General features: G+C 35.3%; 1 protein-coding gene across 1 annotated transcript in view; it reads right to left on the minus strand.

Moving 5' to 3' along the window:
- Positions 1-6,425: 6,425 nt before the first annotated feature.
- The window catches only part of LOC114046331 (PCI domain-containing protein 2), a 37,272-nt gene continuing 26,679 nt past the window's right edge, over positions 6,426-17,018 (minus strand). The window contains exons 8-14 of the mRNA XM_027866637.1: positions 14,559-14,634; positions 14,181-14,322; positions 9,405-9,505; positions 8,730-8,803; positions 8,456-8,581; positions 7,184-7,307; positions 6,426-6,827 (exon numbers count right to left, since the gene is read on the minus strand). Of these exons, the coding sequence (XP_027722438.1) occupies positions 6,738-6,827; positions 7,184-7,307; positions 8,456-8,581; positions 8,730-8,803; positions 9,405-9,505; positions 14,181-14,322; positions 14,559-14,634 (733 nt within the window). The 3' untranslated portion in view covers positions 6,426-6,737. The remainder of the gene's footprint in view (positions 6,828-7,183; positions 7,308-8,455; positions 8,582-8,729; positions 8,804-9,404; positions 9,506-14,180; positions 14,323-14,558; positions 14,635-17,018) is intronic.

Consider the following 17,018-nt stretch of genomic DNA (forward strand, 5'->3'; position numbering starts at 1 on the left):
TCTGTTTGCTTCACTGCATGAGTTCTTATAAGTTTTCTGAAAGTCCTCCATTTTTTTCATTTTTTATACTACACTAATAATTTATACAGCCATTCCTCAACTAGTGGACACTCTTAGTTTCCAGTCCTTTGCCAATATAAAAAAAAGTGGGTATATGTTTGCACACGTGGGTCCCTTTCCTCTTTCTTTCACCTTGTTGGGGTATAAGTTGAGTAGTGGTATCAGAGGGCCAAAGTGTCTTCCAGAAGACTGAACTAGTTTATAGCTCCACCAACAATGTATTAAAGGGCCTGTTTTCCCACAGACCCTACAACAGTTGTCATTTTGTCAACTTTGCCAGCCTGATGCATGTGAGGTGAAGCCTCAGAGTTGCTTTCATCTGCATTTCTGTAATTGTTGATTTGGCGCATGATTATATAGTTGTTGATGACTTGGATTTTTCCCTTAAAAGAACTGTCTGATCATATCCTTATACTATTTATCAACTGGCGAATGGCTTTTGTTCTTATAAATTTGAATCAGTTACTTATATACTTGGGAAATGACCTTTATCAGGTAAGCTTGCCACAGATATTTTCCCCAGTTAACTGTCCTTTATAGTTTAGATGTACTGGTTTTATGTAAAAACGTTTCATTTAATGTAATTTTAAAATTGTCCATTTTATCTTCTGTGATCACCTCGATCTCGTTTCATCATGAACTCTTGCCCTATTAATTCCAAGTTTCTTTCTTGCTTCTCTAATTTATGTCAACCATTATGTCTAAACACTACATCCCTTTAGAGCTCATCTTTGTATACAGTATAGAAAGTTGGTCTACACTGAATTTGTCAGATTCTTTTCCCAGTGGTTTCTGTTGGTTAGTGAATCCTTACCACAGTAGCCAGGGCCTTTCAGTTTATTTAACACTGGACCACTATTTGTTTGCTTCCACATGTTGTGTACCTAATCTATTCCACTGATCAACCTGTTCTGATTACTGCTTTGTAGTACCATTTGAGATGTAGTACTGATAAGCCTCTTCTTTCCCACTTTTTTGTAGTCTTTTATCTGCATACTCAGAGTATGTGATAGTTAAGTTCCCTAACCTTCCTCCCCTTTTCTTTCCAAATATTCATTTTTCCACACCCTTCCTTCAAGATCACTGAAACATAACAAAACCACTCCCAAGCCTGCTGTCTTAGTCAACTTATTCTATGACTCAATAAAATATTCAACTCAAAAACCTGCCATGATTGTACAGACCCATGATGACACACACTATCCACCTCCTGACAGAGGAGATGGATTCAGGAAACAGAATGATATTTGATTATGCAAATTTGTTTTTCTTTTCTTTTTTCCCAAGTAGAGGGGACAAGAGAAAATAAATGTTTATCTTAAAAAAAAATTAAATTTTTAAAAAAGGATGCAAGCTCCTTAATTGAAGCTTGTTTTACTTTTATTTTTGTATCCCTAGTCCTAGCACATGGTAGAGATTTATGCTACAACCCATATATACACAATGCATTTAGGGGCAGGCTTACACAACCAAATTGTGGGCCTCTGTGTCAGAGTGGGTTTGTTTTGTTTGGAAGGGGGGAGGGATGAGACTTGTGATTTCACTAGAATAGGGAATTTTCACTAAGAAACCTAAATCCCTCTACTCATACGGATAAGCAACTAAGGTATGTTTTTTATTATTAGTACTAGGATCATCAATAATTGCAGTACCAATTGTAGTACCAGCTAGCATTTATACAGTGCTTTAAGGCTTGTAAAATGTTTTACTTACGTGATCTCCCTTGTCCTTACAATAACTCTAGGAAATAGGAGATATAATTATCTCCATTTTACAGATGAGAAAATAAATGATGAGAGAGATTAAATGATTTGTTGGGTGTTATACAGATAATAAGTATCTGAAGCAGGATTTGAATTCAGGTCTTCCAGACTCCATTTTCTGTACTTTATCCACTGCACCAAGTTGCTTAGGGCACCGAGAGATTAAATGACTCGTCCTTGGCCACATGGCCAATGTGTGAGAGGCAAGGCCTGAACTCAGATCTTCCTAATTCTGGACCAGCTCTTTATTAATTTTGCTATGCAGTCTTAAAAACTTTAGGAAATATTAAGGTCCATTCAAAAGCAAGTGAAACATCAATAAACATTGAAAAGAGGCTTATAAGTCAACTTTCCAATTACCTTTATTTTGAACATTGAAACCCATTTTTTTTAGGAGATGCTCAGGTTCTAAGAACCTGGCTTAGATAACTTAGAAAAATAGCAAATGATAGCAGTTTATTCTGATTATTTTGAGCAAAGGTTAACAAGCCTAACAGTTAATATAAACAGTACATATACTTGGGCCTTTCCTGACACATATAAACCAAGATTCTGTTTCTACCTCTATTTTCAAGGATAACAAACAAGGAAAAAACATGCATATACTACACAAAAGCAAAATCAGTCCCTATCCTCAAGAAGCTTATTTTCTAGCAGGAGAGAAAATAAACCTTGTGACCTAAAAACCCCAAATCTGTATGATAGGGACCTGTTAGCAGTAGGCACACTAAACGTGTGAAAATGTGGAGCAGGAGTTTTTGCTATGAAATGCAAAAAGTATTAAGTCAGTGAACATTAATGAGTTTTAAGTGCATTTAAGGAACACTTCAGGATAGGAATGGTAAAAAGGCTAATTTCTTTTAGCTATAGTCAGTAGAAATATTTCTGTTTCTTCCTTTAGTTTCAAGGATCAGGCCTTTCCAAGTTATAAAAAGAGGCAAGTTGAGAACTCATAACTTGAGTCTAAAATTAGCCAACTGAGATAGAGGTTTTACCCTCAGGAAAGGATACAAAATTAATCAAAAGACATATTAGTGCTCAGAAGACTAGAGAGAATGGACCTGTCACAAAACCAAGGTAAGCAGACTGGTCCCTGCAGTACGTATCCAGACCAGGCTACAGAGATATATAGGAAGTTGTTTGGGAGAGGGTAGTATAGGGAAAAAATGCCAGGTCTAAATCGGGTAAAGTCCGATTTGGACTTCAGAGCTGATAAACAAAAGGTCAAATTGAAATAGTGCATCATGAATAGGTAGGCAATATGGCCAAGGCAGGCAGTATCGCTCGATAAAGCAAGCCTCATTTTCCCTCTTAGAGACACTGGCTAATGACTATATATGGAAAGTACCATTGAAGTAGACAGGCAGATGTTGGTGTCTAGGTTAGAAAATGAAGACTATAGATGCAAGGGATGAAGTGATAGGGCTAAGGCAAAGATATTGGAAAATATAACCCCACTGGGATCAATGAGGGAGATAATTAAACATAATTAAAAAACCCAACACCTAAAAACAAAACATTTCATTTTGAAATATTTTTTCACTTACAATGGAAGATAGAACATTTGATATTTTGAGCTATTTTCATAAAAAAAAAAAAAAAGAGAGAGACTGCTCTGTGAAGACCTAACTCAACAAACAGAATGGTCTAGTGACTAGGGTGGTACGGTGTGTAAAGATCACTACACTTGGAGTCAATACACTTGGGTTCTTGTCCCAGTTATACCTTCATCCACCTATATGAGTTATTGCTCATCTATAAAAATGTAAAGTAAAAGGATTTGCCCCTTCCATTCTATGATGAACTATTTTTGCTCTTTGATCATCTGTATATATTTTCCTTCTTATCTATGTTGTATATATAATACACTATGAAGAAACATGTTCAGGTTCAAACTGATCATTTTTATATAAATGGCTTTAAATTATATGTAATCCACACAGATTGTGCCTGAAAAAAGTATGGACCCTCGGAAAACAAAGGAAAAAAATAGTTCCTTGAGAAATTCCTCCACATCCTCAAAGTGACAGGAACATCAAACATATCTTCTCAATGACACTGACAGAGGAAAATATCTTAGAGGTTGTATACTAAAACTTCCTCATTTTTCCAATGAGAAAACTGAGTTGAGACAGGTTAAATGACACGTCACACAGATAGTTAAGATTAAAAAGATAAAAAAAAAACTGAGCAGAGCAGACAATATGGGCTGGAGGTTTCTGAAATGTGTAGAAGCCATTACCTTTTCTTATATTTCTTAATCTTGAATATTATTCACCATCTTCCCTTGTGCCCACAAATTATCAAAGTATCAAACTTGGTTTGAAGGATTTTTTCAATTTCTTTGTAGAATATCCCCACTATTTCATGCTCTACAATAGATATCAGTATATACAGAAGCTGTAATAATCATCTTTGAGGCAGTCATGATGAGCAATGAAAAGCAAGTGTGATTCTGAGGTCTCACTTGTGACATGGAGGTGACTTTGGATTCTTGAAGGCTATACCAGGGAGGGAAAGCTTCGGTACAGGGGTAGGGAACCTGCAGTCTCAAGGCCACATGTGGCCCTCTAGGTCCTCAAATTTGACCCTTTGACTAAATCCAAACATCACAGAACAAATACTCTTAATAGAAGGATTTGTTCTGTGAAACTTGGACTCAGTCAAAAGGCCACACCCAAGGACCTAGAAGGCCACATGCGGCCTTGAGGCTTCAGGTTCCCCACCCCTGCTCTGATAGATTCTCTGTTGCTATAAGCATTTTGAGTGTTATTTCAAGATAGAATGTTATTTCAAGATTACTTCTGAATGTATGAAATCTTAAACTCAACTTTCCAACTAATTAAATATCTTTGGTTTGCTAATTCTAAAGAAAATGTTAATTCCCTATAGGCCAATTAACATAGCTTCAAATATGAAATTTACTGATAAAAAAATAAAGTAGACAATGAGAAAAACATCTAGGAAAAAAATTTTTCATTTTCTTTAGTCTTCTCAAAGTTATGCACATAACTTTTGACTGTTAAAACAGTCTTGGAAAAGATTAAGGATCTGCCTATGGTCAAAGATCCAGTAAATGGTCATGCTAGGGCAGTGATAATTCAAGTCCTCAAACTCTAGTGCTTATTTATAATACTGCACTATCTGCCAAAGTAATACTTCATATCAAAGAACTGGAAGCAAGACAGATGCCCATCAACTGAAGAATGCCTAAACAAATTATGAAACAATGTAACAGAATACTGTTATGCTGTAAGAAGTGATGGATATGATGGATACAGAAAAGCACAGAAAGACTAAAATGAAAGGATAGAAAATGATAAAAGCAGAACCAAGAAAATATACACAACGACTACAATATAAATTAAAAGAACCGCAAAAAAACTGAAAATGAATTCTACAAAACTACAGATAATAAGCATCACCCAAAGAAGAAATAAGGGAAGACAACTCCTCTCTCCCTGGTATTCCTTTGCAGAAGTTGAGGGTCTAGCAGTATGGAATACTGCATATATTGTCATTTTTTTTTATTGTACTGGTAGTTTTGCAGATTTTTTTCTCTTCTTCTTTGTCTTGATTTGTGGTTTTTTGGTTACATGGAATGGCTCTCTGGGAGTAAAAAGGAACAGGGATGCAGGGAGAAATTTAAATGATGCAAAGATGAAAAATTATCTAACATTAAAAAAAATATACCATACATTTGTATAGTGGTTCATAGTTTAACACATACATAAAACCAAACCCCTCCAAATGAGGATACTTGGGGGGTGTTAGAAAATTTATTTTGGTACAGCAAAAATTTCATTATCAAAATACTTACAGCAGGGAAGACCTCTTGCAATGAGATTACATCCTTTTTTGAGTAATTTCTGAATGCTTCTGTGGGGATCTCTACCGTACTGAGAAATGGAGAATATGATTCACGTAGGTCTTAAATCAGATTGCTACTAGGAATTCCAAGACTATTGAGAGATATGACATGGAAAAGCAAAGAGCTAGTCTATAGCTGTTTCAATCACTCTCATTGCATTCACAATACTGAGGGAATGGGGAAAACAGTCTTGCCAGAGTTCAAGGAAACCTGAAAATAAGAAAGAACAAGGAGTGGGGGCTCTACCTTTGTATTCCTGGCAGACTGGGAGGAATCTGAACTCTAGAAGGATTGTTTCCCTGGGACAAAGAGGACAGATATTTATAGAGAGTTTCTGTGCAACAAACTTGCAATATTGCAATGATTTGGGGGTCTGGGGCCATAATGATTTTCCAAAGCATTTTTCACAGTCAGAAAAAAAAAATGTGCTTATCCTGTAAAATCTGGGAATGTAGGCTATAACAAGCAAATACAAGGAAAAGAAGCATTCAAAATAAGATGTGATTTGCCTCTTAAAGGAATCTAAAGTTGCCAAGCTGTTATGGACAAAACAGTATTCAAATGGAACACTAAAACCCTAATACTCTAAAAGATGATAGAGAATACACCATATTTCCATACATCCTGAATGTTTTTTTTTCAAAACAGTAATGAAAAAGTACAAAGGTCATTTTATGAATAATATCATGAAAAGTAAAATATGTAGCTGCCTTTAAAATATTCAAAACACCATCTTTTAAGAAGTTTTATAAAAGCTTCATAGTAGAGTAGGAATGTTTTCTTTTTTCCTATAGAGAAACTTCAGATCGTACTGAAGTTAACAGAAGCTGTATTTTATAAAGGAGCAATTCATGTCCTCTAGGTACTCTGCCAAGTTCATAGCCTCTGTGTCCCTGGGAAAGAAGCCATGAGAAGTTTCCAAGATTCCACTTCCAAATGTAACAGGATTACTTTTGAGTTTCAACTACATGGCTTATTTTAAAAAAAAAAAGTTTTACAAGTTTAATTTTTTGCAAAAATTGTTTAGACTTAGTGTTGTACAATCAACACACAGTTGAAAGTGGAGGAAAGGGGTTTTGCTTGCTAACCACTAGCTTTTGATGCTGATGAGATATGTATCCTTTAATGTGACCCTGAAAGAAGAGAAAAGAATAAAAGGAGGGTATTTAGAATTGGCTTCATACTTCTTGAAATCACATTAAAGATGCAAAGGTTAGAATCCAGTCTTTGGCATGAATCCAAATTCACAATGATCACCCAAGTTACTTCATTGTAATTTGGTATAGGAATCAAAGTTACACAACTATAGAAGCCCTCTGCATACTACAGTATATCAAAGAAAACTTGTTTTATTAAGAGAAAGATACTGAAATGGTTTAACAAAAAAGAATAGATCACTAAGTAGTGTTAGGTTTACTTTAATAAAAAATGCAAATTCTAAATAAAATTCTATTATGGCCACTGAAATTAAATTAAACAGAATACATACCATGTATATGAGATTGGCTAAAATGCACTGAACTTCATCAATATCAACATCTTCAACTTGCATGAATTTTAAGGCAACCAGAAAAGCATCAAGAGAAAGCTGATGTGTTTTGAGTAATAAGTATCTGAAATGAGAAAATACATTTTAGTTACATTTTAGCATACAGCACCATTTGATAAGAAAAAATAACTAATTATATCGATGGATTAAAATAAAAAATATGTCACTCAGCATACTTTAGGTAACAGATGGTCTTCAATAAAACTAAAAATTATGATCTGAAATAAAATCTATTAAGTCAATTTCCTTTTCAGAGATGATGTGGGTTTAATTTACAAAGTTATCTCCTACAGTTAAAAGGTTTTTATTCCTTCAGTATCAATTAACTTAATAACTTGATATGACACTCAGAGATTTACCATTCTAACCAAAAGTTTGATTTAAAAGATTATAAAATCTTATTTTGCTTGCTGGCATTCAAAAGCTCAGCTCTTACTGGGAAAACAGAGGGAAAAAAGCCTTATAATATATAATATAATAATAATATAAAAAGCTATAATGGTAACAGATTTAATTTTCTGATTTTTGAAGGGGAAAGCAATATTTAGTTGATTTTTAATAAAAAAGGGCAACTAATTCAACATATGCCTAAAGCATGTGATTCAAACTTACGTTTTAAAGTCTTCTTTTATTTTTCAATATATATGTAAGCATTTCCAAATCATAAAGGAGAATTAAATCTTTTTTTAACCCACTGCCAAAACAACAACAGTAACAACAACAAGCCACTGATGAACCATGGGATAAGCCCACGATGGGACGGAGTGGTCCTTTGGATTAGGGAACAGTAGGGGAAAACTGTTTGGCCAGCTTCATTTCTTTGCCCATGGCTGAACAAAAAATTGTGGGGCTATAGTCAGAGAATAGACTGATAGGACAAATTCTCCATGTCTCCAGAAAATGAACACCCTTTGTTTTTCATAACTTATTTACAGTATATAATTTATATACTATATGATGCATTCTAGTAGTTCAGGATTAATATCACTGATATGCTTTTTTTAAAAAAGTCATTAATAGATTTTTTTAGCAGATATTGCTCCAAAAAACACCCAAACAAACCCAACAAGTATATTTGGCTTACATTTAAAACATGAATTGATACACTGAGAAAAAGATATTTCCCACAAACACTTCACCCCTACTAAACATCTCTTCTCTGCCCCTGTGCAATATCTTTTGTTATTTAACAAAAAGAAGGGACATGCTTACACTTTCTTAAAGAGATTTCTATAGGTGATGATCTTCAGCTTCTCAAGAATAAGGAAAATACCACAGCGAATAAAGAAGGTTTCATGTTTTGTAAGAGCTTCATTCAGGAGCAGAAGATTTCCTTCACTATGGTGATTGACAGAAAAGATAGACAAGTGTAATTTATTATCCCAGCGAGAATTACCAAACAAAGCTATTTTTTAAATCTGACAAATGCACTCAGAACTAATTTTATGGTATTTTAAAAATTAATAAATAAGAGAACATACTGTACCTCACAGCTTTGGTTACTTCTGCAAATTGCATAAGATGATATTTTTTCAAAAGCTCAACTGTTGGCATATGACCCTATGAAAAATGTTTACATTTTGTGGAATAAAAATTTTGGTATTTATAAACTGAACAAGCCTCTATAAACTCCTAACCAGTAAATAATAAAGTAAAACAAAAAAATTTATTGACTGCCTTCTTAAAATTTATTACCCCTAAAGATAGTTGCACAAGGATGTTTTTAATACAGGAAAAGTAATTCAATTAAGTCTAACAAACACTATCCATTTCTTTTTAAATACCAAAAATAACTTTAATGGGCAGAAATTAAGTACAGCTAAGATGAAATAAGAGGTGTTACATTTTCCATGCTTTGGGAGTCAGTCTTTCTCAGGTAAGGTTGGCTAACTTAAATGTTTTGTGAAAATAATAATGATCATGATAAGGGGGGGTCATTTTTTTTAAAAGGAAGGTAACAGAAGCATAAGGCTGCTGAGATGTCCCCAAAATATTCATTATATAATTAGTTCTACCCACCTCCTAAATCTCCTTTTCCTCTATTATTCCAATGACACATTACAGTTGAGATAATGATAAATTAAGAACATAAAATTTGCAAGCAAGGCATTATTCATTCCACTTCAAAGTCAATAGATCCAGAAAAATAAAGATCACTCACCAACAGCATTTTTACTGGCAGCAGATAAATCAGAATCATTCTTTTATTTTTCTGACTTGAACGGTGACAATGCTCAAAGGCAAATGATAGATATTCTTCAGCTGTAGGCAGAACACCCCCCACCCCAAAGAATATATAAATTAAAGGTCATCCTAAACATTTTTCAGTGCTTCATCAACATTAGAGTAACATATATTACACTTTATCCCTCCTAAGCCTAGGACAAAAAGTAGTCTCTTTTCCTCATACAAAAATGCAGCCTAACTCAATTCCTGTAATCGATGATTTTTCCTAAGGGTAGACCTCACCAAGATTAAACATAGATTGCCTGAGTTAGCCTGTTTTCTATGAATAAGAAAAAAATTACGCCTCATTAAAATTGATAAGAATTGTCTAAGGATATTTGGGTTTGGTTTTTTTTTTTTTTGGTGAGGCAATGAGGTTAAGTCACTTGCCCAGGGTCACACAGCTAGTGAGTATCATGTGTCTGAGGCCAGATGTCTAAGGATATTTGGCAAGGCTGAAGCACCATAATTAGTCTACACAAAAGGCAACAATACACACACTTTGAAAAAATGAATATGATAAAAAGAGACTATAGTCTTTGTAGAGGCTTCTGAAATGAACATACAGTCATGCAGGATAAAAATTGCATAGAGTAGCACTCGCTGCCCTCTGGAACAATTACAGAATTTACTGGATCATACTATTTCCTTTAAACCACATGACGACTTATAAGCAGACTCTTATTATTACAGATTTTCAAATACCACGAGCAAATGAACTCAACATAACTACAAAGTCTAATATAATGAATGAGGTGTCCATTAACATCTTCATTCCATTCCTGCATACCAATATTAAAAAAGGATTCTACTACGTGATTTAATATCATTTACAAATTAAAATTTGAAATAAGTCCTGCTAAAGGCAAAGGGTCTACTTTAAGATTTAAATAAATAACGTGGAGTGATTTTGTGAGTACTTGAATGTTTCTGTACTCTTCAAATTACTAAACTACTGGAAATAAGGTCAAGATTAGGTGATCCCTTTAACCTGACTTGGCTTTGATGTTGGACAAACCATAAATCATTCCACTTGCTACCAGATATTGGGGGAAATCTGAAGCACAGAAACTGGGTAGTATTATAGCATAGTATATATAGTCAACCTGAGTTGACACTTAAGATTCTTAAACCCTGTGCTCTTGAATACGGTAAATATTTTCTCCATGTCTACTAAGCATGAGCCTTTCTGTTGATTTCTAAAGTCTATAACTTGAAACCAATTCTTTTTCCCTCAGTACAAAACTCAAATTATAACCCAATGAAAATTTTTGTTAAATTGACAAAAATTGGTTTTACAGCTTAGGAACACTATTTTACTATGTGAGATATGCCTATAATATTTTAAGATTATCCTTTTAATTTAAATCATGTATCAATATTAAAGCTATGATGGCCTCAGATTCAACACAAAACACAGATATAGGAATATCTATATGGGATAATATTAACAAACTCACTTCTAGAAAATTAGATATCTTTTTTAAAGCTGAGCACCTGCTCAAAGGAAAAATATTAGTACACTAAATGTTAACTACAATAAGCTCAAAACAAGTTACTATGCAAATTCATAGCATTTAAAAAAAAAAACTATCCCAGTCATTTATTTTCCTAAGTTGCAGGCTTGGTTAAAGGAGAAACTGATCTGTATAGTCCTGTAAAATGAAATACAATTGCTAGCAGAATGCAGAGTTTTCACACTATTACCAAGTATTTGTAGCAGGTTCATTTCACAGATGATTGAAATATGATCTAAGTGATTTAACAGACGTGGTATATAGAACAATCTCACTACTATTGAAGAAAAATCCAAAAACAAATAAATAATGCTGAGAAAACTGATGATGCTAAGAGAGTATAAAATTTAAAAAATCTTATTAACAATTTTCTCAATGTTGGTTTAATGTTTCCTTTGAAACTAAAAACAGTAGAAAACTCTGCATATATATTAATCACTAACTAGAGAAAAAAGGCAGAAAGCTTGGTAACCAAGTACCATTGAATTTAATGGCTGTGAATTGAACTTTCAAGTTTAAATCAACAGACTATGTAACTATAAAATCACTTAACTTCTTCATATGTCAATTTTATCACCTAAAATAAAAGAATAACCACAGGTTTACAAATACAGTGTTTTCCAAGCATAAAAGTTATAGCTTATTTTAAGTATATTTACTTCCTCTAAAGCTGAACAGGTGGAAAACTGAAAGCAAATGTAATCAATGGGAGTTAACAAGCATTTTACAGTGCTTGTTACATGTCAGAAACCAGTACTAAAGGCTGATAATAGCTAGCAATGATAAGGCTACACACACACACATACACACACAAAGTGGATACATCATGCAATCTAGGGATCAATAAAAGGAACTCTGCTGTTTAACTTAGAGGAGCCAAGACTCTTTAGAAACATAACTGTCTTCTTCATGAAACTAAAGATCAGTCATACTCAAGAGGGATTAAATTTGTCTTACAGGTCTTCAAAAGGCAGAATGAAGAAAAATGGTGGATACTGAAAAATGTGCATTACTGGTTGACAGAAGGAAAAACTTCCTAACCTGGAGAGCTAGCTGAAGATGGAATGGGCTGGCTGGGGACAGAGTGGAGCGCTTATAACTTAAGATTTATAAGTGAAGCTTAGACGACCCTTTGTCAGGAATTTCTTGTTCAGGTTGGACTAGGAAAGTTCAAGGCTATTTGAGTGTCCTCAACACCCTCACACAACCTTTGCCAAGTCTTGCCGCTTCTATGGTCTCAGGGGGTGAGGGGTCCTTCACTTTTCCAAAGCTCCATCCGTGCCTTTGATCCTATCTTCTCCTATTTCCTTCAGGATCTCATAATCATCTCCCACATTTGATATTTCTCCTAGATCTACAAATCTGTTCAGGTCTCTCCTATTCTATAAAATCCTTCCCTTGACCCTGTTACCCCTTACAAGTACCATCCTATTTCTCCCCGCTTCACTGCCAAACTTCTATAAAAAGTAGTCTACACTTACTGCCTATAATTCTTTGCTATTCCCTCACGCCTCTACTTGCAATCTGGCTTCTATCCCACAACATTCCACTAAAAAAATGCTTTCTCCACAGACGTTAGAACTTCCCTATTGACAAGTCCATAGGAATTTAAGAGTTGGAAGGGACCTTAGACATCCTGGAATCATAGATTTAGAGTGGGAAGAAACCCTGTAGTTTATGTGGTCTATCCCACTTATTTTCTAGCTGAGGAACCTAAGGCACAGAGAGGTTAAATGATTTGCTCTGTAAGAGGCAGAGGCAGGATTTGAACCCATGGCCTCTGACCTCAAATTCAGTACTTTTCATTGAACCATGCTGCCTCTCAATCATCTACTACCACCCACCAATTTTAGAGATAAAGGAGGATAGTGATACCAAGGGAGGTGAAGTGACTTTTACTCAAGTTCAAACAAGTTTTAACTTGTTTGGTTATTTAACTTGTTCTGGTTATTTTAACCAGAAGGGCAAGCTCCTAATCTGAGTCTACCAATTTCAAACCCAATGCTCTTTCCACCACAATCCAATGGTTGTTTTCAGTTCTGATTCTGCTTAATCCCTTTGCTGCATCTAACACTAATGACCACCCTTTTTCTTCCCCCTGCCCTTCCTCCAGTGGATTCTATAACACTGCACTATCCTGGTTCTCCTCCCTTTCTGGTCATTCCTTTTGTCTTTTTAACTGCCTCCTTCCTCTTCTTCTCTTTCTCCCCCCCAAACATGAGCCAGGATCTATTCTTTCTTTTCTCTTTTTACACTTTCCATTAGCAACCACAATCCCATGACTTCAGTAATCATAGATCTAAAGATGTAGGGGACCACAAAAACCATCCAGCCAAATCTTTTTCTTTAATAGTTGAAGAATCTGAGGCCCAAAGAGCTTAAGTGATTTGCACAAGGTGGTACAGTTATTAAGTGCCAAAAGTAGAATCTGAACCAAAGTCCTCTGATATCGGAGCCAACACAGCACACCCATTCCATTGTACCATGATGATGCAGACCTAAACTGAATCGCTTCTATGCAGGTTAACTCCTAAATCTCTACCTCCAGTTCTGACCTTTTTCCCCTTAGCCCCAGTTGGGAATTTCTACATACCTACCTACCTACCTAGATACCTCAAATTGGACAGCCCATCCCATCAAACTCAGAAAGTCAAACCTGTCATGCTGCTCTTGCCCCAATCCCACCCCTTCTTTATTTCTGTTGATGGTGTTACTCTTCTATTTGTCACTCAGGCTCACAATTTAAGAATAATTTTTTATTCTTCCCTTTCCCTTGCCCCCATAACGTATCTGATCAACGGCCAGGTCTTATCAATTCTACGTGTGAAATCTCTCTTGCATCTGTGCTTTCCTTTCTAGCCCTATTGAGACCACCCTAGTTCAGGTATTCATTTCCTCTTCTCTGGATTATTATACAAATCTCCTAAAAGGCCTGCCTCTAGTCACTGTCTTCTCTAAGCTATCTGTCACACAGATGTTATGATCATCTTTTTGAGTAACAGATAAGATCATATCACTACCTTGCACAAAAGCCCAACTAGCTCGTAACTGTTCAGCAGTGGACCACTGTTGTCCTAACTGGAACTGAAATGTAGTAACTATAGAATGAGCTGAAGTTTTTTTTTTATTATGAAGCATGTTGTTTTCAATCCCTCTATCAATATCAATATCAATAACTTATTCTATTAGGATACCTTGCTTAAAATCACTGTCAAACATCGCCTTGCGACCAACATAGTACTTGTATGTAACTCTCTGTGCTGTGCTGTAGTCATCTTTCAGATTTGAGCTATCAATTGCTCTAATTAAGGGCTTACAAAGATGAAGTTTGTTGATCTGTAAAGAAGAGATTCAAGTTAGCACATAATATACAAAAATTAAATGTTAGATAAAATAGTACTATACTATCTCAGTAAGAATATTAAAACCATTCTATAAAATGAAAGTCATAAAACTTGCTACTTTCCTCAAGCAGGGTTAAGATAAATGTAGCATTCATGAGATAATCTTCCTAGAAAGAAAATGCACTTTATAAATACACATTATTATCAAGTATTAAACTAGAAACCTACCTTGAAATAAATTTTAAATAGTTGATTGACCAGAAATAGCATTCCCCATTTCTTAGAATCATCTATACCAGCACGACTGTTGCAAGAAAAAGAAGTGAAAATTTTGTCACTAATTAAAATGAGAAAAACAAACAATAAATCAAATAAGCTTTCAGAAAGAAAGTTGTAAGAGCCAAGGGCCCTTCACATGTCACTACTAAAATGGAAGCAGGAAAAAAAAAAAGTTATCTAATACATGACACTAAAAAGGCTGAGAATCAGGAATTGTAATCCTGATTTAACATCTCTTAGGTCAAGTTGTCTAACCTATTCTAAAAACAGTTTACAGCAATGTTATGCAAAGGCCTAATGGTGAAAAGCAGTTTGGAAAAACAGAAAAAGCTAAGATATGTCCTATTACATGAACATAAAACAAGGTTAAGATTGAACAATTTGAATTTAAATTAAACTAAGTTGCCCATTCCACTGTGCCCTTTACATCCCTTAACTCTATTGTCAACAAATATCCTTCCATCTTCAATTAAGCTCCACCTCTTCACTCTAAACAAAACCTTTTTCTCATCTGTGGACCTCACATCCCTTGAGACTGTCTCCACTGGAAGTCATTCTTCATAACTTAGCTATGAAAATTAGTGGACATACTACTTGTCTCCCCACTGACAATTCCAGACTATTCCTCTATCATTATCTCTTAATGATCTCTCTCTTTGAAGTTCCATGTAATTCATCTGTATTATCTGCTCCCCATATTTTTGTAGTTATATTCCAACCTCCAGATTATCCTTCCATTTTTTTCTAGTGACTTTCATACTTAGCTCAATGTCTTCCCCTCCACCCTCTTTCCCTACTACTGCATTCAGGGATTTCATTGTTAATACTAAAACCCCTTTCACTAACCAGACTACACAATTCTTCAACCTCTTCACCTTCACTGACCTTTCCTACTCCACTTCAGCCACAGACATCATCTCTCTGAAATGAGTCACCTCCAAGAACCAGGATTTCTACAATTCTTCTGACTATAACTTCCTATCTTTATCATTCTCAATGCCCTTGGCATGATCTTCAGTCTCCTGACCTCTGGATCTTCATGGCCAACCACTTGAATGTTTCACAAACTGCCGCTACAGAATCCCCCTTTCCCTGAACTTTCAGCCATTTCTGACCTGAAAATCCTCATCCTTATACTATTGTACAACCCTGTACTATTATAGTTAACTTTTCAAATATAGTTAACTTCTTGACCCTACCTTTTCAAATTACTTTGAATTGGTTAGGCGTGGTGGTGCATGCCAATGACCCCTTGACCCCTGCTACTGGGAAAGGCTGAGGCAGGGGAAGAGCTTGAGTTTGGGAGTTCAGAACTACAGTGGAATTAAAGCTGAGTGGGTGACCACACCGAGGCCAACCCCAATATGATGAGCCTTTGGGAGTGCAACACCTCTTGAATCTCTCTCTCAGTCTGTTGAGAGAAATTCACCACTCTGGTACAGGTCCTAATTACACCCATCTGCCTAACACCAATCACCACTTCACGGGTTTTCCTGGTCCAATTTAATGTTTGATTTCTCCTTTACACCAGGACTCCCTAAACTTTTTCCACTCGCAACCCCTTCACTCTTCTTAAACTATGGGTCACGATTCCATACTGTTTAAGAAGTGCCGCTTTACACCATTACAAGAATAATTTTTCTCATGTATATATCTGGTCACGTTACTGCCAGCAGCTCTCTCTTGCCTGAGTAAAATGGAAACTCCACCTGGCACCTAAGATTCTCTGCAATCTAGTACCATACTATCCTTCTGGCCTCATCTCATATTACTCACTCCCCTCTTTGTATTTTCACCACAGCAAAACTAGACTGCTTTTGGCCCCATGAACATGCAATGTGTTTTCTATTACTATGCCTTCACTCACACCATTTTTTATGTCTAACATGTCTTCCTTTCTCCACAGCTATTAAATACCTAGCCAATCTTTAGAGCACAATTCAAAAGCCAACTTCATTACAGACAGTCTTCCATAATTCCTTCCATTGATAACAATCTGCATCCTTACACACTTCACATCGCACTTTGTTTGTAGCTTTACAATGAATATCATATATAGCTATTGGGATGGGTGTCTAATCCCTCACTAGACCGTAGGCTCCTTGAGGACCATGTCTTACTGAAATGTTGTAACTTCTTACAGATCATAGCACAGTGCTCTGCACTTCTTTCCTGTACTGTAAATTCATATGAAGAAGTGCATACTTCTTTTCCCCTGATTCCTTAATGCCTTCATTATTAACCCAGTCTAGTATCTATAAACAAAGCAAAGAATAAAAACCACTTTCAGAAAATTTTTTAAAATTAACTAAAATTGTTTAAATAACTGTAATTAGAATAGAAATTAAGAATACTTAATTATTCATATGACTGCCTTTATCCTTTACTTTCACAAAGGAAAACTCTCTG

This window comes from Vombatus ursinus, unplaced genomic scaffold (assembly GCF_900497805.2).
Source record: "Vombatus ursinus unplaced genomic scaffold, bare-nosed wombat genome assembly UNPS02014781.1, whole genome shotgun sequence".
Lineage (NCBI taxonomy): Eukaryota > Metazoa > Chordata > Mammalia > Diprotodontia > Vombatidae > Vombatus > Vombatus ursinus.